Source organism: Sorex araneus, chromosome 4 (genome assembly GCF_027595985.1).
Source record: "Sorex araneus isolate mSorAra2 chromosome 4, mSorAra2.pri, whole genome shotgun sequence".
Taxonomy (NCBI): Eukaryota; Metazoa; Chordata; class Mammalia; order Eulipotyphla; family Soricidae; genus Sorex; species Sorex araneus.
In genome coordinates this window covers 88,559,883-88,583,859 of record NC_073305.1, presented here as the reverse complement: position 1 = coordinate 88,583,859, position 23,977 = coordinate 88,559,883, and the positions used below count along the sequence as shown (strand labels likewise).

At 34.9% G+C, this 23,977-nt stretch overlaps 1 protein-coding gene across 1 annotated transcript in view; it reads left to right on the top strand.

Annotated features, from left to right (window-relative positions):
• Positions 1–23,977, top strand: part of COL21A1 (collagen type XXI alpha 1 chain) — a 216,607-nt gene that overhangs the window by 85,067 nt on the left and 107,563 nt on the right. Inside the window, exons 3-9 of the mRNA XM_004605865.2 lie at positions 4,088–4,639; positions 16,087–16,255; positions 16,339–16,555; positions 18,803–18,976; positions 19,834–19,911; positions 21,645–21,653; positions 22,111–22,194. Coding sequence (XP_004605922.2) covers positions 4,088–4,639; positions 16,087–16,255; positions 16,339–16,555; positions 18,803–18,976; positions 19,834–19,911; positions 21,645–21,653; positions 22,111–22,194 — 1,283 coding nt within the window. The remainder of the gene's footprint in view (positions 1–4,087; positions 4,640–16,086; positions 16,256–16,338; positions 16,556–18,802; positions 18,977–19,833; positions 19,912–21,644; positions 21,654–22,110; positions 22,195–23,977) is intronic.

Genomic DNA, 23,977 nt, shown 5'->3' with positions numbered 1-23,977 from the left:
TACTATGTGTTTTTATATACCACAAATGAATGCAGTCATTCTGTTTATTTAAATTTAATTTTATTATTATTTAAATTATTTAAATTTATTACAGCAATAGTGTTTAATATCTGTTTCACATTTTGTTTTGTTTGTTTGACCCATTCAGGCACTCTGTAAGGTAGGTATTCTATTTTTAGTTTTGTATGTGTGTGTGTGAAAAATAAATTCACGAAAATTATGGGCATTCCCGTGTATCATAGATCTGTTAAGAACTGTAACTTCTCTTGAACTGAGCTTTTGATCTTCAATGCATTCTTCTTTTATGATACCAGTAATTCATGTCTCTAAGGAGGTCTCTTGGAGTGTGGTGTTTTGTCTGGGGTTTATAAATGGCAATACTTGTTTTTTTTAACCAGTGCATTTGGCTAACCTTGCAGTTCTGAAATATATCTCCATGGCTTTGGAAAGGGTAAGAAGGGCCAAGAATAACCCCATAAGAGTTTGTAACCATTGACTCGAGTGACATACGAACTCTCGAAGTTTGTGTCTAGCAGGCCCAGACAATGGTGAGTTTCACAGGAAGGGTGACATCGAAGAGCTCTGCAAACACAACTTTCCTGGTTTCTTGGGTTTTGTCATCCACAAAACCCCAATAAAAATAACCCTGGAATCCCAGTCCGGCTTCCAAAAATAACAGTAGGACTGCATTTCTGTGAGTTCAGAAAAAAAAAAAAACAGCAACCTGCCTTTGGGTAAAATTCTCTTCCTGCTGTCCCTGTTCTATTCGCTGGCAGGAGGTACCACGGCACGGGTGAGTGCAATAGGTCCCTCATGCTTCCTCTGCTTCCCCACCATCATAGCATTGTAGAAGTAGTTTCATACTCACACTTATTATGACATCTTATGCCATACTCATACTTAATATTTTAGACTTTGGAAATTTGTTCACAGTTTTTTTTTTTTGACTGTTAAACCTGTTTACGCAACAAGTTTCATCTTTATTGGTTACTCTGATGGTGAATTCAGATGAGGCTTAAATTGAGAACTTTTCATGAGTTTCTTCATTATCCCAGATATGTAAGTAGACAAAGATAAGGAATATAAGGAAAGGTAAATGAAAAAGAAAGACACACGGAAGGGAGACAAGGCAGAAGAGGAGAAAAAAGAAGGAAGTAAGGGAGAGAATATTAGATCTAAAGATTAGTTCTAAAAGATGTTAATTCAAAAGTGTTCTAAATGATGCTAGTATGAATTATCACTGGACATTTTATTTTTGCTTCAATATTATCACTGAGATTTTGATAATTCCAATATGAAGTTTGGGATGCAGCAGAAGCTTATAACTTTAAAGTGGGTATCTGTATAACTGAGAACAATATTAAGTCAAAAAAAAAAGACTTTGACTTTTCCTATCATATGACCTGACATCTCATCTTCCAGCACATCATCTCCAGAGAAATGTGCTCTTTTGAGTATGAATCATACATAGAAACAGTAGTGCTTTCGCTGCTTTGCAGAAATTAGGAAGGAGGAGAGAAGTAAATCTCTTTTTGCCTATTTTTCTGTTTGCCATTTGAAACTCTTGGATGTACCTGAACAAACCAGTTTGTCTTTAAGACTGTGTCTCTCTGTCGTCTCTGGACCTCTGCCTGTGCTGTCTTCTGAGTAGAATGTCTCTTGCACTGGTCGAGCTCTCCACTCACGTCTCTGGTTGCCTTTCAGTTATCTCACAAGACCTTCCGGTGACTTTCTATTGTTAAAATTCTAACTCCTCTTAAATGTTCTCATAATACTCTGTACTTTCCCCAGCCAGCCAGTTATTGACTTTACTCTGTGTTCTTTTTTTGCCCTGTCTTATGTATCTTTGAAACAAATACTAGTTTGACACATAGGAACAGAGTAGGTATCCAGTCTGCATATATATAGATAAAAAAAAATTAAAGACAACTTATGTATTTTACAAAGAAATAATGAGACTTCTAATTATTATTTATTTGTTATTATTATTATTATTTTAAATGCTTAATTAATGAATCACCGTGAGGTACAGTTACAGACTTACAAACTTTTGCACTGTGTATCAGTCATACAATGACCAAGTACCCATCCTTCACCAGTGCCCATTTTCCACTACCAGTGGTCCCAGCATTCCTTCCACCACCCCCACCCAGTCCCCTCCACCCCACTCGCCTCTAGAACTCTTTTGGTGTAACTTTTACCAACATAGTCCTTTTCCCACCCAGTCATAAAACTCTTAAGATATACTATGCTGATCACATGTGTTTCCTGCTATCTCGAAACATGAACCATTTTCCAAATAGAGAAAGAAATAGCTTTATTGTAGGAACATAGATTCACTTATAACAAGTAAATGTTTTGGTTGTATTATTGCCTGAAGATGAGACATCTTTCCTTTAGAAATTCATCTTATCTTGAATGTAGTATGAGTGACTGGTGTCTGAACACACTTAACTTTTAGCAGTTCTATCAAAAAACATAGATTCTCTAGTTAAGTTCCAAAGTTGGCAGAAATTGTTTTTATTTTCTTTTCCCACTCATTAGTAAATTTATTTTGTCAACATCTCATACGAGCATTAAATTAACATATTTCTCTGTTAACTTGAAACAAATATGTTAGTGTATTGCAGAAAATGCATTTATTTATTTTTATTGGCCTAACAGGGCAACAATAAAATTGTTGCTTTATGAAAATATCCACAAATATTGACATATCTAAATAATGTATATTTGATGAATATGCATTCCTACTTTTGAAGCTGAATTATTAATCCCTAAAATAAAAAAATTTTTAAATATTAACAGAAATAATAGTCCTCATTTATAATTTTTTATAAGATAGGCAACATTTCTCATTAAATCTTTGCAAAGCTACTATGAATACTATGAAATAACTATTCTTGTCTTTTTTAAACTTCAGCTTTATAGTGATTTAATTGATCACTATCACTATCACTATCATCCCGTTGATTGTCCGTTTGCTCGAGCGGGCCCAATAACATCTCCATTTATCCTAGCCCTGAGATTTTAGCAGCCTCTCTTTACTTGTCCTTCCCAACGATGCCACATTAGAGGCTCTTTCAGGGTCAGGAGAATGAGACCCATCATTGTTACTGTATTTGGCATATGAATACGCCACGGGGTGCTTGCCAGGCTCTCCCGTGTGGGGAGGAAGCACTTGGTAGCTTGCCAGGTTCTCTGAGAGGGAGAACTAGGCTATCAGATGTTGTGCAGCTGAGAAGTGGGATATTGGTTTTATAAGCTTCCAGGAGCTTGGTTTTATAGTCTCTGGATGTTGGCCATTGATGAGATTACACGGCGCTGGTGACAGTTGGTTGGAAAATGGGGGATCTGGGTGGAAGAGGCCCAGTCCTGATCCGAGCAGGCTTGGAGATCTCAGCCCCGGGTCCCACACCTGGGTTCCTCTGCAGGTTCCTTCATGTGTGAGGCTCATCCAAGTATGTGGGGAGGGGCCTTGAGCATGGCTGTAGCTGAGTTCCAGAGGTCTTCGGCTGTTGGGACTCTGCTTGGGGAGGGGAGGGAGACTCAACCCACCTCTGAGGGGCCCCGGTGAAGACAGTCAGGTGCCAGGGCAAGAGACTAAGTTTAATTGATATAACAACTTATAAAAATTAAAGTGCAGAGGCTGGAGTGATTGCACAGCAGGTAGGGTGTCTGCCTTGCACACGGCCAACCCGGGTTTGATTCCCAGCATCCCATATGGTCCCCTGAGCACGGCCAGGGGTAATTCCTGAGTGCAGAGCCAGGAGTGGCCCCTGAGCATTGCTGGGTGTGACTCAAAAAGCAAAAAAAAAAAAAAAATTAAAGTACATACCTTAGTGATTTGATATTTGTGTATGAGTATATATATACTATATATGAAAATTATTTCTTCCCTCTGCTTAATTTGAAAAAAAATCCCACACAGTTAAGGCTAGGGATGTGGTTTACTTGTAGAGTTCATGCTTTGCTTGTGTGAGGCCCTAAATTCAATTACATTCATACGCACTGAATTTAACACTAAACAATGTTTGTTTTTGAATATTTTCTATTTTGACTGTTCTGAATGCTTTCTCTTTTCTTATAGGTTGTCGTACTGCTCCAACAGACTTAGTTTTTATCTTAGATGGCTCTTATAGTGTTGGTCCAGAAAATTTTGAAATAGTGAAAAACTGGCTTGTCAATATCACAAAAAACTTTGATATAGGGCCAAAGTTCATCCAGGTTGGAGTGGTCCAATACAGTGACTACCCTGTCCTAGAGATTCCCCTTGGAAGCCATGATTCAGGAGAGAACTTGCTGGCAGCTATGGAATCCATACACTATTTAGGAGGAAACACACGAACTGGAAAAGCCATCCAGTTTGCACTTGATTACCTTTTTGCCAAGTCCTCACGTTTTCTGACCAAGATAGCAGTCGTACTCACAGATGGCAAATCCCAAGATGAAGTAAAGGAGGCAGCAGAAGCAGCAAGAGACAATAAGATCACATTATTTGCTATTGGTGTGGGCTCAGAAACAGAAGATACAGAGCTTAGAGCAATTGCCAACAAGCCTTCATCCACTTATGTGTTTTACGTGGAAGATTATATTGCAATATCCAAAATCAGGGAGGTGATGAAACAGAAACTTTGTGAAGGTAAGACTTAATATACTTCGGAAACAGTTTATTTTTTTCTTTTTATCTTTCTTTAGGCATCCTGATTTTCAGGCATATGATGTTCCATATGCAAAACAATAGTACTTTCTCACATGTTGGCATAACCTATTCATCTACTTGGTGCAGATATTTGTATTTCATGTCAAATTATTTGTACTGTTAAAATTGAGATTTGAGGGGGCTGGAGCGATAGCACAGTGGGTAGGGCGTTTGCCTTGCATGAGGCCAACCCGGGTTTGAATCCCAGCATCCCATATGGTCCCCTGAGCACCGCCAGGAGTAATTCCTGAGTGTAGAACCAGGAGTAACCCCTGTGCATCGCCGGGTGTGACGCAAAAATTAAAAAATTGAGATTTGTATACACTTTTGTGTTCTATCTATTCCAGTAAATTTAGGTTCCAGGCACAATCATTTATTATCAAATCTGCAGTTGGAAGATATTAAGATTTTGCTATCTTTGAAGTTTTTCCTTTGAGTTATGGTATTTTGTGTAGATGGTAGAAAATAAGAAGAAAATTACATCCCTTAAAATGATATCAATCCTTATCCTGAATTTTCCACTGTTTTTATTCCAGTCTTTTTCTTTTTAAATTTCAGTGTGTCTGTGAAATTTATCCATCTGTCTGCTTTAAGAATAACATTCTAAACATTTTCATAATATCATATACTCCATTGTTGCATTTAAAACTTTTATTTTTTATTAACACAACAGCAGACAATCTCATATAATGATTCATTTGCCAGCTTTCGTATGTTCTAGTGCTGGGATAGAGATTTTACCCCAGGGCCTCATATACATGGGTGTGTGAGGTATTGATGATTCCCATCTGTAGCCTCTGATGTTCCTATTTTTGTAAGTTTAATTAATTTCTAAGTGTTTTGAGTATAAATAACTGAATATTATCACACAAACACTGAATGAATTCTCTTATCCTTTCTTCAGACACAAGTTTCAAATTACTAACATTTTTAAACCTGTGAAAAATGTTAAAAATTGTACTTGAGAGAACATTTGAAAACATCATCTTTAATAGTCTTTTATTATGTTTGCATCATCATGTTTGTACAAAGAATGATGCTATTTATAGTAGTTATAGAATTTATTATACTCATAGAATGCTTATTCTATAAAAGCATAACTTCATGTTTGTGATAACTTCATGGTATGAGAAAGTCTTGATTTGGGTAAACTTTAATACTTTTAGGCTTTATTATGCTGTATTCTGGTTTTTTTGATGGAGAATAGATATTTGATTTTCATATTGTAGGGATATACCTAAAATATATAAACTGCATGTCTAAACTATTATGCTCCTATAAGATGGAAAAGTCTATTTTCAGTTTATAAAATTTCCCAAATTTGATTGGCTCACAATTGATCATTTTTAAGATGATAATTGGTTAGAAAACATATTTTGTCAATAAAACAGTTAAAACTCCTCAAATTTCTACATATTTGTTGGGGGAATATGGTTAAGAAAATATTTTTGAAGTTATTTGTAGATAAGTTAGTATAGAATATTAAGGACTAGGTTTTTTGTTGTTGTTGTTTTACTTAAACTTTAGAAGTATACCAAGTGATTATCACATTTTTCTTACATGTCACTTGTGGTAAAACTGTGCTGACATTTGTCAATTTAAGCATACTGAGCAGATTTATATTTCCACACTGATAGGGTCAGAGGGATAGTGTAAAAGTTAAGGTTTGCTTTGCATATGGCTGATCCCGGTTTGATCCCAAGCACCCCAAGAGTGACCCCTAAGTACAGAGCCAGAATTAGCCCCTGAGCATCACAAGGTATGGCCCAAAAGCTGAAACAAAACCAAAATCATTGTTATATTAGCTAGATTGTTTTAATTTTAAATCTATGTATATTATTAAAATAGTAAAAATTGATGATGAAATTTATACTAAAATGTAAATTTATCTGATCGAGTATGCCTGTTCACTGTTTATTTCAGAATATATGTGGGTGTTGATTCTGATAAAATCTGTTTTTTTAAAATTCCAGTTATTCATAAAAGAGTGAATACGTTTAAGTAGAATAAAATTATTTTAGTTAAATTATAGTTGGTTAGAAAATAATTTTTAAATCTTCCTAAATATTTCTTGATTTCCCTTTAAAATAGAATTTATTACTTTTGTCTACTGTAGTTTACAAATGTGCTGCACAGTTTCTGTTTGAAAATGTAATTTTTGTGAATGTCCCTTTGGAATAAATAGGCACTTTTGCACTACACTCTGCTGTATTGGGTTATAAATAATGCTCTGAATAAATGCATTGCTATATTGTGATCATCTGAAATCATGGAAATTATTTTTTAATCACTTGACAAATTCACTTGTTTGAGGTCAAAATAGTTTATTTCTACTGAAATACTCATATAGATGATTACCATTTCCAAATATTGCACATATTAAGCTTCTCTGTCATTGATCCACAATGAACAAAATTTTACTTACCTCTTTGTTCCAACATGGATTCTTTCATATTTGCAGCTCTATCATTTCCCTGGAGGAATATTCTATATTTTCCTTATGTCAGGACCATCTTTTTATGATGGTCAATGATTTATTTCTCTGATTCTAATGTATTAGAATTTTTCTTTTTCTATTTGTATTATGGTAAAATAAGTAATATGACATCTTTCTCTTAGAACATTTAAAGTATATAATTTCAATATTCTTAACTTTAAACATAATGTAGACATCCAAAACTTTTCCTGTTGCATGATTAAAATTCATGCCCTTTGAACCTTAATTCCCCCCATTTTCTTCCTACACCTAGTCCTGGAAGCCACTATTTTATTTTCTGTCACCATGAATTTGGCTTCTTTTGATCATTCCTTAAGTTATGCAATATTTTCTCTTCTGTGACTGGCCACTGCAATAGCACTAAATCATCAAATAACTTTGGGTAATATGGTCATTTTTACAATGAGCTTTCCAATCAGTAAGGATAAAAATTTTTTACACTTTTTTGTTTTAATTCTTTTCAGATGTGTTTTTTAGTTTTCAGAATTTAAGTCTTTTACCTCCTTCATTAAATTTATTCCTGATGCTTTGCTGTTACTTTTAGTGCTAGGTTGAGTTGAAGTGGTAAAGAGTGGACATACTTGCATTATTCCTGTTATTGGAGGAGAAGCTTTCGATTTATCTTCATTTTAGTGTATTAATTGTGGACTTCTCATATTGAAATTTATTGAGTTGAAGTATGTTCCTTCTGAATCTTGTTTGGGTGAATGTTTTTATCCTGAAAAGTTAGTAATTTCGTCAAATTTTTGCTTTCTCTAAACTGAGATGATTATGTAATTTTTCCTTTATTCCTTTATATTATGTATTCCACTAGTTAACTTCATAGTTAGGAACATCTTTTCATACAAAAAATAAATCTCATTTTTCTATTGTTTATAATCCTTTAATATTTTATATGATTTTGTATTTAAGTTGCTAGTGTTTTGTGGAAAATTTTTGCATCTATAGTTCTGAGGAATATTGACCTATGGTTTTTCTTGTCATGCTTTTTAATTTATGGCTTTCTGTATTATATATTTGTGTTTTTCTTTCTAGTAACCATCTAATGCTGAGACCATAAAAGATTTTGGAAGCATGTTTTTCTTGCTTGATTTTTTATAAGAGTTTGAGAAGTATTGCATTAGTTTTTCATCAAAAGTTTGACAGAATTCACTAGTGTCCTGAGGCTTTTGGTTATTGATTCCATGTTCTTAAGAGTTAACGGTTTGTTCAGATTTTCTATTTCTTCATTTTTCCATTGTGGTAGGCTTTTAGTTTAGGAATTTATTTCTTGGGGTTGGAAAAATTATACCGGGGGAGGGTGCTTACCTTGTGTGTAGCTGACATGGATTCAATCCCCAGTTCCCAATATAGTTCCCTGAACTACACTAGGAGTAGTTAAGCCTGGGGGAAAAATAAATCCAGGATTTTTCTTAGTTATGCAGTTTGTTGTGAATTTATTGCTGTCTCTTATGTACCTTTATACTTCTCTAGTATCTCTGTATCACTGTCATCCTGTTGCTCATCAGTTTGCTCAAGCAGGCACCAGTAACATCTACATTGTGAAACTTGTTGTTACTGTTTTTGTCATATCAAATACACCACAGGTAGCTTGCCAGGCTCTGCCCTGCGGGCAAGATACTCTCAGTAGCTTGCCAGGCTATGCAAGAGGGACGGAGAAACTGAACCCGGGTCGGCCGTGTGCAAGGCAAACTCCCTACCTACTGTGCTATCACTCCAGCACATGGGAGCAATGGAATGACAGTAGTGACAGTGACAGTGAACTATTAACTAAGAAAAAAAGAGAAACAATTCAGATAAATAAAAAACAAAAGATGTAACATTAAAATCAATACTAGAGGACTATCGATGTTACTGGTGCTTGCTCGATAGTTCTCTAGTATTTATTTTAGTGTTTCATCTTTTGGTTTTTATTTATCTGAATTGTTTCTCTTTTTTTCTTAGTTAATAGTTCACTGTCACTGTCACTACTGTCATCCTATAGTGCATTGATTTGCTCAAGCGAGCACTAGTAACGTCTCCATTGTGAACCTTGTTACTGTTTTTGGCATATTGAATACGCCACGGGTAGCTAATATAAATTATTTCAGTTTTGTTGATCTTTTAAAAAAATCTTTATCTTTTGGATATTTTTTCATAGTTTAATTGTTTACATGTACATAGTTTACATGTTATTTCTGCTATGCTCTTTATTCTGTTAGTTTGGGAATTATTTTGTTCTTTCAATAGTTTCTTGAAGGATAAAGCAAGGTTGTGTACTAAAACTCTTTTGTAACATGGATTTTTTATTATCATTATAAGTTCCCTTACTATTATTCCTTTTTCTGCCTCCCACTTTTGATATGATGTTTTAGTTTCTTTTTCGTAACATATTAAAAAATTTCCATTTGTATTATTTTTGTGACATGGTGGCTGCTCAACAGCATGCTGTTTAATTCACTGATTGTGAAATGTTTAAGTTTTGCTCTACCATTAATTTTGAGTTTCATGTGGATAGAAAAAATTAACATTTAGATTTTGACCTAATGTTAAAAATCTTGGAGAATGTTTTGTTTGTGTATGAGAAGAATATTTGTTCTATCTGTGTTTTCTATGTACCTGTAAGACCCACTGGGTTTGTAATATTAAGTCCTTTGTTTCCTTTTTCATTCTTTATGGGTGATATATTACTGAAAGTGAAATATTAAAATTTGTTACAATTACTATGGGCTGGAGTGATAGCACAGCGGGTAGGGCGTTTGCCTTGCACACAGCTGACCCGGGTTCAATTCCTACATCCCTGTCGGAGAGCCTGGCAAGCTACTGAGAGTATCCTGCCCTCACGGCAGAGCCTGGCAAGCTACCCGTGGCATATTCGATATGCCAAAAACAGTAACAAGTCTCACATGGAGATGTTACTGATGCCTGCTGGAGCAAATTGATGAACAATGGGATGACAGTGCTACAGTGCTACTATGTCTCAAGTTAACTTGTTATTATACAATGTCCTTTGTCTCTAACAACACTTAATTACAATTTCTGAATTAAAACGTTTAAAAATCTGTTTTGTATCATTAATCTAATTGTATATATTAACAAATGTTTAGTTATTGAAAATTTTCTATTTTTCAAGTTGCACATCTAACTTAGAAGTGATTCTCAATACTATTATAGTATTACAGTTTTAGATATTCTTGTGTTCTGTAAAGCATTAAAGTGCTGTCGTCTTGTACAGATTTGTCTTTACCTGCAGATTTTTTGCTTTCCAATGCCTCTGTTCATTGTCTAATCATCTTTCATTTTACTTTAAAGGACTTAGTTTTTCCTGTAAGGCAGCTCTAGTGATGCTAGACACCCACAGTTGGTTATTTTGTTGTTGAATTTGTGAAATGTTTATTTCTACTTTTATTTCTACTTTTAAAGGACAATTTGTGGTGGTAATGGCAATTTAGTTGTGCTTTTCTGTCTTTCAACACTGTGGATATCTTATCTCTAATGGATCTCTAGTGACCATTACTGTTTCCACGGTAAATCTTTCCTATTTAGTATTAAGTATATTCATGGTGCATAATAATTGTTTTTTCTTGTTGCTTCTAAGAGTCTACCTTTATTTTTCTTACAGTGACCTCCCTGGGAGGTCAGAGACCTCTCAGAGACCCAAGGGCCATTCTAGGTGATACTTACTCTAGAGGGATAGGCCTGATAAATCAGTGCTCAGACACCAGTGACAGGGTGCTTGTTAGTTCTGAGGTGCGGGTGTTCACCAGCGCCACCCCAGTGGTAGGTACTGAGAACACAGGACTGTACCCAGCAGTGCCTGGAGTGGAGGGCGGGCTGAGATGCCTGAGTGTGAACTTGCTGTCTTGTGCAAGTAAGTCACATGCTCTATCTTTTTGCGCCATCCCTGGCCCTGTTTTGGTTTTTAACAATTTCATTAAAGATGAGGTTTGTTGTATGGATTTCTTTAGATTCTTAAACATCTATAACTATTTCCTAGGTTTGTGATTTTATTAGCTGTTATTTTGTTTTTGTTTGGGGCCACACCCAGCAGTGCTCAGGTCTTACTGCTGACTTCAGCACAGCTGTTCTCAACTTTGGGGTTGTCCGGGATATTTCAACTTCCTTACTGGAAAATGAAATTCTGAGAAAGTCTTTTTAGCCTATATATCATTAGATCAATACCACTGTGAAGAATATACTCCAGGGCTTCCTTTTGACCGTCTTCTGAGTGTCACTCTTTTCTTTCTTTTCTGAGTTAGCCAGGCCTGGGTTAAGTGGATCAGATTGAAGAAAAAGGGAACTGCCTATTGTGTCCTAAAAGATCTCTCAGCATTTTCAAGAGCGTCCAACAAGCAAACCTATGGCTTGAATTACTCCATGTCAGGACTCATATTTTGATTTAGGTCAATTGAACTTGCCCATGTACAGATGTGAGTTTTAAAGAGCAGGCTCTAGAAAACTGTGTTTTTAATGTTCCATTTGTAACCAATCCTGACTTTGGGATGAAAACAGAAAAATGTCTTTATTTTTCTGGTTGGTTTTTGGACCATACCTTGTGGTGCTATGAGACGACTTTTGGCTCAGTGCTTGGGGCTCACTTCCAACAGTACTCAGGGGGTTGTGCTTCTAGGAAGTGAACCCAGGCCTCCTGGAAGCAAGGCATGCACTGTGGCCCATGGAGCTAGTGCCCTGTCCCTTGAACATTATGTTTTATAAGATTGTGTGATCTGGAGTGCTCAGAAGAGGCCAGATGGTTATGGATCAGATAAAAATTGTAGGGAGGGAGCGAGGAGAGAGAGAGGGGGAGAGATAGAGAGAGAGAGAGAGAATCCTTTGTTGTCTAAACATTAGGGCTCTTTGTTTCATCCCAGTATTCTTCAGAATGGTGCATCTCACCTTAGAAGAGTGTTCAGAATTTCGCCTGAATTTCTTTTCATTTAAAAATTACCCCCAGCTTATACTCTAAGTAATACTCTGACTTGAAGGTTGTTGAGTAATTTTATCAAATTTACACCTGAAAATAATTTGTCATAATGGCCTAAAATATATCCCTATCAGTTTAGTTTATATACAATAGAAATCATGAGGGTAGTGGAGAAGTATTGGAACCCAGGACCAGTACATCAAGGATGTTTATGGATATAGGAAGTGTTTTAGCTCTCACGATTTTATAATGGAATATGGTTAACCTCACTTTCTCCTCATGTAATTGTTCTGCTGTCTCTGTACCATGTGACAAATTCACAGGAACTGAGATGGGTTGGGGGGAAATAATAAAAGGGAGGTAGAAGAAATTTTGTGGATTAGGACCAAAATTTTGGGTTAGGACCAAATAAAATATTTTAATAAGTAATCATATGAATTCTATCTGTGGATTAAAAGAATATGAATCTAAATGGATTGAAGATAATTTACATTGTCAGGGAATTGTAATATATCCAAAATATGAATTTTCCATTCTTTTAATTAAAATAGAGCTAATGTTTTCAATAGAGAACACAATGTGTTTATATTTTATTGGAAAAACTATAATTACAAAGGCATGATTCAGAAAACACAAATTACCACTTATTGACATGTTGTTGGTGTTTATGATCAGATCTAGATTAAACTGCACAAGTTAATTATTTCTAGGAAAGACATAAACAAGGAAACATTCATTCTTTTTATTAGATTAGTTAAAAATGAATGTGCATAACTCACTCTCCCCTTTTTTCTCTCTGAAGTATTATGGAAATAACTATTTACCAATGACACAGTTTATGCATATAACCCTTCTATCACTTTGACAATGGGCATGTGAATAAGAATAAAAATTGGCACAAGTTTCAAAAGTTTTTGACAATACCTAGTATAATAGAACACAGAATATGAAAAAAGCAATCCTATTCCTACATATTTAACAGATATAATTTTTTTTTTTTTGCTTTTTGGGTCACACCCAGCAATGCACAGAGGTTAGTCCTGGCTCTGCACTCAGGAATCACCCCTGGCGGTGCTCAGGGGACCATATGGGATGCTGGGAATCGAACCCGGGTCAGCTGCGTGCAAGGCAAACACCCTACCCACTGTGATATTGCTCCAGCCCCTAACAGATATAAATTTTTACATTCACCAAAGCACACATTCAAAACTTTAGAAACTTTATTCACAAGAACCCAAACCTGGAAACAACTCAAATCATTACCCATAGGAAAATGGATAATTATATAATGGGATAGTTCATACAAGGGAAATACCATAAAGCAGCAGAAAAGAACAAACTGCTGTTTCATGCAACACAGATGATTCTATTGAATCACTGAACAAACAAGAGTAAATGAAAATGGAAATTAGGGACTGGGGGCATGGCTAAAATAGTAGAGCACAGGTCCTATGATCTCTCCCTCGCACAACATGGCTCACTGAGCACTGTCACATTTGGCTCTAACAACAATAAAAAAGATACTACATATGGCACAGGAAGTTGGGTGCTTGTTTTGTATCCTGTCGATCCTGGCCAGCATTGCAATGATTCTCTGTGCACTGTCAGGACTGTCTTGAGCACAGAACCAGAAGTTATTAGCATCCCCAAAACCCAATCAAAAATAAACTACAAAAAAGATACCACCTTGTTCATTTATATAAGATAAGGAATATATAAAACAGAATTCATGGGAATAGAAATCATAATAGTGTGACTTTTGGTGCTGATGGTAATGCAAAGGAACATGGTTTTTCCCTACCTTCTCTCCATCCAAGCAAGTTGGATAAAGCTGTTTGCTGTTTCGTTTGAAAATCTTTACTTCTTTCCCCCCTTCCCTATGAAGCCGTGGGTATGTGAAGATAGTATGTTTTGGTGTCCTTTCAGTACCATGTGTGCACAGACCCTGCTTCCAAAGTGAGGTGGAGAATAACTCAGTCCTGTGTTGCTAAGCCAGCACGTTTTATTAATGGTGTACAGTATCATACAAATCACTTGATTCCATACCGAATTTACTCTTTCTGTGTGTTTGATTCCTAACTGAATCTCTTCAAAACTCATTATCTTGCTACCTGAAGAGTAAAATTTCTAGCTCTAATATTATATATAATTTATATCAAACATTTTAAATATTTTATTGCACAAGATAGTATTATACATATTAAGCTAATAAAATCCATCTCCTTACTTTGTATTGTATTGATGTTATATTAGAGTTATTATCTTAAATTATTTTAGTAGTTTGTTCTTTAATTTTTCAACTGCCCTATAAAATATAAATAGTCATACTCAAGGTATATATTATGTAAGGATCTTGAATAATCTGAAACATTGATGCAGTTATGTGGTAAAATAAATGACATTTAACCAGATGAAGTTTCCCACATAACTTGGGGTATTAGTTTCCTTGAAAAATGAGGAATTTATCATATCCTTGTGATTTTTTATAGTTATTTATATATGCAAACTTTAGTGATATATAAGAAACTTATTTATAGATGTGATTAATATATAATATAAATGATTATAGATGAGATAAAAGATCCACTTAAAGAATTTTCATGAATAGAAGAGACCCAAGGTTAAGTTTATACCAAGGTAACAAAATCAAGTAGCGATAAATAGTAAACTGCTAGAACAGAAAATAGAACAGTGTATATTTTTGATTCCTAGTTACTGGGAATTATAGAGTTCAACTCAGATCTAAGAACTTAGTTATCTAATTATTAAAGATTCTGTCACCTCATATTCAAAGCACTGAAATGCATCCTCCATTGCAATGTTGCCCTTTAAAAACTGAATTGAGAAATATTCCTCCTACATTTTAATTTTATGTCTATTCTTTTATGGAGAAAGATAAAACTGAGGTGTCTCTTGCCAGATGCCAAAAATATTCCCATATGTAATGCCGGCTAGTTCAGCCCTTTTGGAAAACAGTATGGACGATTCTCAAAAAACTAGAGGTTGAGCTCCCATTTGACCCAGCAATACCACTGCTGGGAATATATCCCAGAAAAGCCAAAAAGTATAGTCGAAGTGACATATGCACTTATATGTTCACCGCAGCACTGTTTACAATAGCCAGAATCTGGAAAAAACCCGAGTGCCCTAGAACAGATGACTGGTTGAAGAAACTCTGGTACATCTATACAATGGAATACTATGCAGCTGTTAGAAAAAATGAGGTCATGACGTTTGCATATAAGTGGATCAACATGGAAAGTATCATGCTAAGTGAAATGAGTCAGTAAGAGAGAGAGACAGACATAGAAAGATTGCACTCATCTGTGGAATATAGAATAATAGACTAGAAGACTAACGCCCAAGAATAGTAGAAATAAGTACCAGGAGATTGTTTCCATGGCTTGGAGGCTGGTCTCTCATTCTGGGTAACTCAGGGAAGGGACCACCAAGTAAAATGTGGTTGGAGGTCATGTGGGGGAAGGGTGATGCGGGCCGAATACAGACTAGAGACTGAACACAATGGCCACTCAACACCTTTATTGCAAACCACAACACCTAATCAGAGAGAGAGAGAACAAAAGGGAATTCCCTGCCATAGTGGCAGGGTGGGGTGGGGGGAGACGGGACTGGGGAGGGGGGGAGGGATGTTGGGTTTACTGGTGGTGGAGAATGGGCACTGGTGAAGGGATGGGTTATCGAACTTTGTATGGGGGAAACATGAGCACAAAGATGTATGGATCTGTAACTGTACCCTCACGATGACTCTCTAATTAAAAATAAACTAATAAAAAATAAATAAATTAAAAAATGAAAATAAATAAATAAAAATTAAAAAAACCACAAAAATATTCCCATATGTTTTGTTGAAAAATGGCACAAAAATGATTTTAAACATTTGTCTGCATATCATATGATATATATATATTTTATTGGTTAGAGTAATCCTTACTAATCATCTTTTACTGGCTGTGTTTTGTCCTGTAGAGTCTGTCTGTCCAACACGAATTCCAGTGATAGCTCGAGATGAAAAGGGATTTGATATTCTTTTAGGCTTGGGTGTGAAAAAAAAGGTTAAAAAAAGAATCCAACTTTCACCAACAAAGATCAAAGGATATGAAGTAACATCAAAAGTTGATTTATCAGAATTCACAAGGTAAACAGTATATGTTGATTTAAAAGATTTGTCTTTTGATATGTTCATAATTTTTCAGGTTTCTGCATGTTGTTCCTTTTTAGCAATGTCTTCCCAGAAGGCCTTCCTCCATCGTATGTGTTTGTCTCAACTCAGAGATTTAAGGTCAAGAAAATGTGGGATTTGTGGAGAATTTTAACAATTGATGGAAGACCACAAATAGCAGTTACCTTAAATGGTGTGGATAAAACCTTGCTATTTACAACAACGAGTATAATTAATGGCTCACAAGTGGTCATTTTTTCTGATCCTCCAGTGAAGGTAAAGCTGCCTGGTGTGACTGTGGTTTTCCTGGAGAAACACTGATATTTGTGTGTGTTGGGGGAAGACAAGTATGATTTTAACATGATGAAAAGATACTCTGTTTTTAATTTAATATTGTTTTACTGAATAATAGCTACAATGGGAAGGAAATTATATGAGATGAAAGAGAGAGGTAACTAAAATTTTTGAGTGCCTACTAATAGAAGCCAGATAAGTTTATTTATAATAATTAGCCAAGGAAGTTGCTGTTGTTCTCATTTTACAGACAGAGAAATCAAGGTTCAAGGATTTTAAGTTCCTTCTCAAAAATAACACATTTAGTAAGTGGTACTATTGAAAATTGAACTTTGTTCCAGCCTGTTGCAATGTCTATGCTTTCTGTCTTATGCTACCAGATCCTGTAGAGTATAGAGATAAAGGCCTATTTGTTAGCACATTAAATACAGATTGATAAAGGGTTTAGAATTTCCATTTAATTGATGCATTTTTTTTCTCCAAATGAAACACAAAGTTAATAAAATCAATATTGTAAAATTAAGTAGACTTTTCAAGTCAGATGTATTCATAATATAAATATAAAATTATTTTGATCATTATTTTATGAAATTTTAATTCTAATGGTTTAATCAATGTATAGCTATATATGAAATTATTCATTTAAAATATTTATTCACTTAGTAAGCAGATCAACTTATTGAAAAACTAAAAAAATCTGCCATTATCATTAAAGATGATGTGTTTTGTTTTATAAAAAATGATAAATGAATAAGGCAGGTTTCTGTCCTTCAAAGATTATTGTGGAAGATCCAAATATCCTAGTATCTAATGGTCATACAGAATGTGGAGGGCCAAGTGTGTTCTAATAAAATGTGGCTGTCTCCATAAATTGCATGATTTTAGCACTGGATCTTGAGTACTGTGTAGGATTTTGATGGAAAGAGTCATGTTTAGTAAATAGGTAGTGAGTTACTGAGTGGTCATGCATAGTTGAAATGCATGGATTTTGTTTAGAGAATAGAAATTGTTGTTTCCTAATGCTTGGAGGATAAAAGTTATGAAAGAAAAGGCTACCAAGGAATAATCTCAATCTGTTTAGACTTGGAAATCCATACCAAGGAGTTTATTCTTTATTCAGTGGACGATAGGATTCCATCAAAAGGTCTTGATAACATACTTGTCATGGTCAGAGTTTTTGTTTATTCTCTTTCTTTCCCCTCCTCTTCCTCCTTCTACTCAACCTATTTCTCCTCGTCTTCTTTTTCTTCTTTCTCCTCCTCTTCTTCCTCCTTATTCTATAAAACTTTAGTGTTATTAGTTGAAGTATGAACAGCTTGCTTATAGTGAAAAAGTTTTAGGATAGAAATGTGTTTAAAAATTACTCAAATAAAGAAAGATATTCATTCAAATAAAGAAAGACTAAATTATGACAGTAGGAATGAAAATATAGAGTAAATCATGAGTAAGTGATTTTGCATTTGGTTATTACTGTAGCTTAAAGAAAGAAGTAAAGACGTTGTCATGGTTAGAAATGGAAAATACTATTATTTAAGGGAACAGATGAGGGGAAGAAAGTTTGGTGCTAGTTCAATTAATTTTGTTCCTACTTTTCCAGGTTGATTGTGAGAAATTATTGCAAAATTTTTCTAGCCAATATTAAAATTGTAGGTATGATTTATAGAAGAGAGGTTCAGACTGTTGATGCAGATGTGGGATTTATTTCATAAAAGTAGAAAGTGACCTATAATAATAGATGAGTCAAAAGGGAGAATGATAATGTCAAGGACAGACTTGTGTGTAGTGTTTTGCATGAGGTAGAAAAGCTCCTACAAAATACCAAAAAACAAAAAAGAAAATATGACTTATGATGGTTGTGTCAGAGAACAGGAGGAAGGGCTAGTGAAGGGAGTTCAAAAGTGCAATGGAATAATGGATGAAGAATAATAAAAGTCATTTGGATTCAGAGATTTGTAACTGCTTTGTAACTTTGGTAAGTTGTTTCAGAAAAATTTTGAACATAGCTACTACAAAGTATGTAATAGAAACTTAATGAGGCTCACATGACATGCTTGGTGGGTAGTGTTTGAGAGTGATCTTGGGTAAGATGCATTGGATTCTTGTACACAGTACAACAATCTATGTGGGATGGATTTTCTTGGCAATGATTGACAGCAAGGGAATAAGGGCAAAGGTATTGAAAATTGTTAGGATTTTAATTTGTATTTATTTCCTGTTTTTTTCTGATAGAAATTGTTTGATGAAAACTGGCATCAAATTCGTCTTTTAGTGACAGAAGAAGATGTAACACTTTATATTGATGATCAACAGATTGAAAATAAGCCCTTACATCCAGTTTTAGGGATCTTCATCAGTGGCCAAACCCAAATAGGAAAATACTCTGGAAAAGAAGAAACTGTCCAGGTGGATAATAACTGCTCCTTTTTGCATTGTCTAAAATGACACTTTTGATATTTTTTGATGATAGTACCAGAGTTGGCTGGTTTAATTGTGAATTATTTTAAGATAACCTAAATGTGGAAAAATCTTTAGCGAAATTGTGTGTTTTTGCTGGTTGTGTGAACATATAAAACTCGACTTCCTCCACTCATACTCATAAACACTCAATATTTATAAAATGTTCCATTGGTTTCAGAGTGGAGATCCTCATTCCTTTGAAATATTAATTTTATGTTTTTCAGAAGAAGCATAGGTAAAATAATGAATTTGGGGAAAAACTGTTGATTAAAGCTATGAACGGGGGTTACAAATTTTTTTCTGTGGCTATGAGGACAAAAATAATTTAGAACATGTCAGGTATGTTTGTGTGACTTTTTTGATGTCTCTTTAAAATTCAGTTTCTGTTTAGATAAGTGTGCATATAAACAGAAGTTAACTATTTCCTGAAAAATAATTTTTTGAGAAGTTATGTCTTTCACTTTTTATTTTTATAAAGAGAAGACTTAGTATGCAAATGAGTGATTATGTGCAAAGTTACTCTATTGTAATGCAGCTTGTCATATTTTGGCAGATATTTAAATTGTAGCAAGTTCTGGGCCTATTCATTGTACAATACTCTTTGCCAGTAACTAATCATCTGAGACTTCCTGGAAGATAGATCACATCTTAGGCATTCAGATTTTGCATATTGATTGTTTTCACTAAGTCCTACAATGTATACTTTACATGATTAATAACTGTAGAAGCAGCTTTTGTATCTGAGTTGTTCTCGTAAATTGACTTGTACATCAATTTGAAAACATTTGATCTTATATTCCTAGTTTGATGTCCAAAAGTTGCGTATCTACTGTGATCCAGAACAGAACAATCGGGAGACAGCATGCGAAATACCTGGATTTGTGAGTAGGATTGCTTTTAATTCCTCAAGTTTTCCATCACTATTTTCAAAACATTAAATAGAAAACAGATATGTCAACGTGGACTTCATTAACTAATGTTATAGTGGAAATAAATGTATGTTGATTAGAGTTATTTGAGGTCCATAATTTTTAAAATGCAGTGTGTAGGGGTGAAGAGATGGTACAAGTCTTAAGGCACTTGTTTTGCCTTTGGCCAACTCTGGTTCAATCACCAGCAATGCCTCAGGTTTTGCCAGGAGTGATCCCTGAGCACAGAGCCAGTAAAAATCCCAGAATAGAGCTGGGTGTGAACCAAAACTGTAAAATGAAATAAAATTAATAATGTGTCTCTACAAATGCAAATGATGCATACAAAGGAATTTTCCCCCAATATTGTCATCACTAATTTTGATCTGTCCAGCACTCAAGTGGAACAGGTCTGGATCTGCTCAGATAACAGGATTCTTTGACTATTCTGTGCGCAAAATAAATGCCTTTGTTTAATTAGATATACTGACAGAATGTCACAGGAACACAAATCTGAAGAGTAGGAAATGAGTGTTTTCTTCACAATGAATATTGGATTGTCACTGTGCTATTATTAGATAAGATTTTTCTCATATTTCTGGAATATAAACAACTCTCATGTCATTTGTCTTTTCACTAATGTGTTAAGAGGAAGAAAATTTCAAGTTGTAAGTTATATAATCTGATTATATGAGAGGCAGAGAGAATGATAATGATCAATCTCTTTTCTTCTGGACAAAAATATGGCATATTTTTGCTAATGCAAATAAGATAGAACATAATTCACAGTGACATCTGCCCTACAAGTTTCTTTTAAACTCTGGTCATACTATTGTAGTCTTCTTTTTCTATCAAACTTTTTCTATCAAACTCCTAAATCCAATGCTGAAAACTTGAAAATAAAGAGCAGCACACTTAAAGGGTCTATAGAAAAATTAATTATGGAAGCTTTTAGAAATGATTGAGTCAATTATTGACATCAATATCTGTTTGCCCTCTTAATTTTTGGAAATGCTTAATTTAAATATTAAACTCTACAAAAAGTTCTAATACGTTACTGTATTTTGAGATCTGTTGTGGAAACTTTTTAAATTAATTTCTCTGTAGCATATCGAAGAGTTTAGTTATCTCACAGAATAAAAGCGATGGGATATAATTTGCAGTTATAATCCATGTTATTGTGTTCTATGTCTCTTCCATGCTCTCAGCTGTGACATACTTGATTTGCTTCTTAATCTTTATTTGCATCTGTAATTTTCTTATCTAATATATTATTGTTTGAGAGATTAGTAACCTGTTCATAAATATGTATTATTCAGTAATAAGTACATTATTTAGTGAAATGTACATAAAATTTAATACATGCATTTTGTTCTATTCCCCATCTGGTCCCTAAGTGTTTTCCAAAAAGTTCAAGAGAGCATAAATCCCACCTTATGTCTTACTAGTCCTGCCTAATTATTATATCAAGAAGACTTGGCCTTTTAATATTCACTTACAACTCTTTTTATATTCCTTTATTACTATTAATGTTGTAATGACATGCATAGATAAGTAATTTTTTAAGATAGGTGGCAGCAAATGTTTTAGCTCTTGATGATTTTGGTATTTTGTGCATCTTTAATAGATATGAAATATCTATAAATCACTAAGAAAATTTAGAAATACAATTAAAATATGTCTTAAAACGTTATTTTTTCTTTCAGAATGGTGAGGTAGGCATGGATTCTATAATTCTTCATAAGGTAATATTTGCGTTGTGAGCGTGTTTAGCTTCCTTTTATTCACTGTAAGTATATTAGATAAATTGAACTCATTTTCATGTGATTTGAAGGTGTTTGGTAACTATATGTTTTGCTGCTTTGAAATTGTTATTGGATTCACCTAAATGAAATTGGAAGATGAGAGATAATACAGGGAAAAGGGCACTTGGCTTGCAGGTGGTCCACTTCACTCCATCTCTGGCCCTGCCAGGAGTAATCCCGGAGCACAGAGCCAGGGGTAAGCCCCTAGCACTACTGAGTATGTCCCAAAACCAAAAAATAAAAACAAAATAAATTAGAAGGATACTGTAGCATATCCTTATCATTTCATAGAAATGTCTAGATGCACACACACAGGTATCGCTATGCATATGACTTCCATTTGTTATTTCTACTTTTGTCTTTCTAGTGCCTCAATGGTCCCAGTGATGTGGGTGCAACTTCAGCTCCCTGCACTTGTCCTCCAGGGAAACCAGGACTGCAAGGACCTAAGGTAAACCATACTTAGTCTCATATTTTTAAGACACACAAATAAAACAGAGCAAACACAAAATTCATAATTACCATAGAATCTGTTATGAAATTTCTATATAATGCCTTCATTGTCACTGTATCACTGTCATCCCATTGCTCATTGATTTGCTTGTGTGGGCACCAGTAACAACTCCATTGTGAGTCTTGTTGTTACTGTTTTTGGCATATCGAATACGCCACAGATAGCTTGCCAGGCTCTGCCATGCGGGCAGAATACTCTTAGTAGCTTGCTGGGCTCTCTGAGAGGGGTGGAGGAATAGAATACGGGTTGGCCGGGTGCAAGGCAAATGCCCTACCCACTGTGCTATCGCTCCAGCCCATATAATGCCTTAGAACTTCAAAATTGAAATTTAATTTTTGTTAAAGAAAAATCTATCTTCATCTGTTGCCTTTCAACCCAAATCTGGAATTCAGAGCCCACAGATATGCTAGGGAGCTTTTTCAGTTTTGCTGTTCTGTCCTTTGCATTTCCCAATACAGCTGTATGAGCCCAAGAATGATAGTTACAATTTGGTAAAAAGTGAAGAAAGGCTATTTGTTATGGTATCTTCTCTCTAATTTATTGAAGTAACATTGGTTTACAAGTGTGTCAACATTTATATGTTATCAGGGCACAGTGTTAATTTTCCATGCTCACTACCAAAATATTTAAATACTTAATTTGGAAAAATTATTTTTAGATAAAAAAGGAAATAAAAATTCTGGGGGAAGAGTAAGCTAAAAGACACGCAAACAGAAAGATACCCACAGGTGCATACACACACACTCATGAATGGCAGTTTTTTAGAACAGTATATAACCAAAATTCAACTATTATTTTGGTCAGGATACAGTGCTTTAAAGCTGTTGGATACTAAATGTAAGCTGATTATTTAAACATTATGTTAGCTCTGTCTCTCAGATGGTGAAACATGTATTCAAAGTAGGCTACAATGTTTTAAGTTGGTCCTGTACCAGTTTAGAAATCTTGGTAAAGAAAGTTTTCTCAAGGTAAGGGACAAAGAAGATGATGAGCACATCCAAGCAAAGGGAGATAGACAGAATGTCTTCACTTCCTGCTATTATCAAGTATCCCATTGCTCATCAATTTGTTCAAGCGGGCACCAGTAACGTCTCTCATTGTGAGACTTATTGTTACTGTGTTTGGCACATCAAATATACCATGGGTAGCTTGCCAGGCTCTGCTGTGCGGGCAAGATACTCTCGGTAGCTTGCCAGGCTCTCCGAGAGGGATGGGGGAATCGAACACCGTTTGGCCTCATGAAAGGCGAACGCCCTACCGCTGTGCTATCGCTCCAGCCCTCAATAAGTCTTCAATGTATGTTACCTGGGACATGACACAAACTTCTCTGACTTGATAGTTTTGCTAAACATTAAGAACACACTGAGTTGATCCTTTCTTTTATTTTCTTTTAAATAAGATTTGCTTTGGGGCAATATTACAAAGACTTTTAAACAAATTGTGAATTTCAGTCTTTTGTTAGTAGAAAAGAAATTTTTCTTAATATTGTGAGTTTGATGTCTTATTAAAATTGAGGCAACTAGGTTTATTTCAATAAATCATATTAGATTCAAGCTTGTATATTCATATATTCTAGTTGCATATATATTTGCATGAATATGAACACATATTTATTTATGACTGGAGCCTTACTGTTTTGCAACAAGTGATGCTTTAGATAATGACATTTTTGTAGCAATCTGAGGTGTCCCAGAGATTCCTGGCACCACAGCACCCAAGA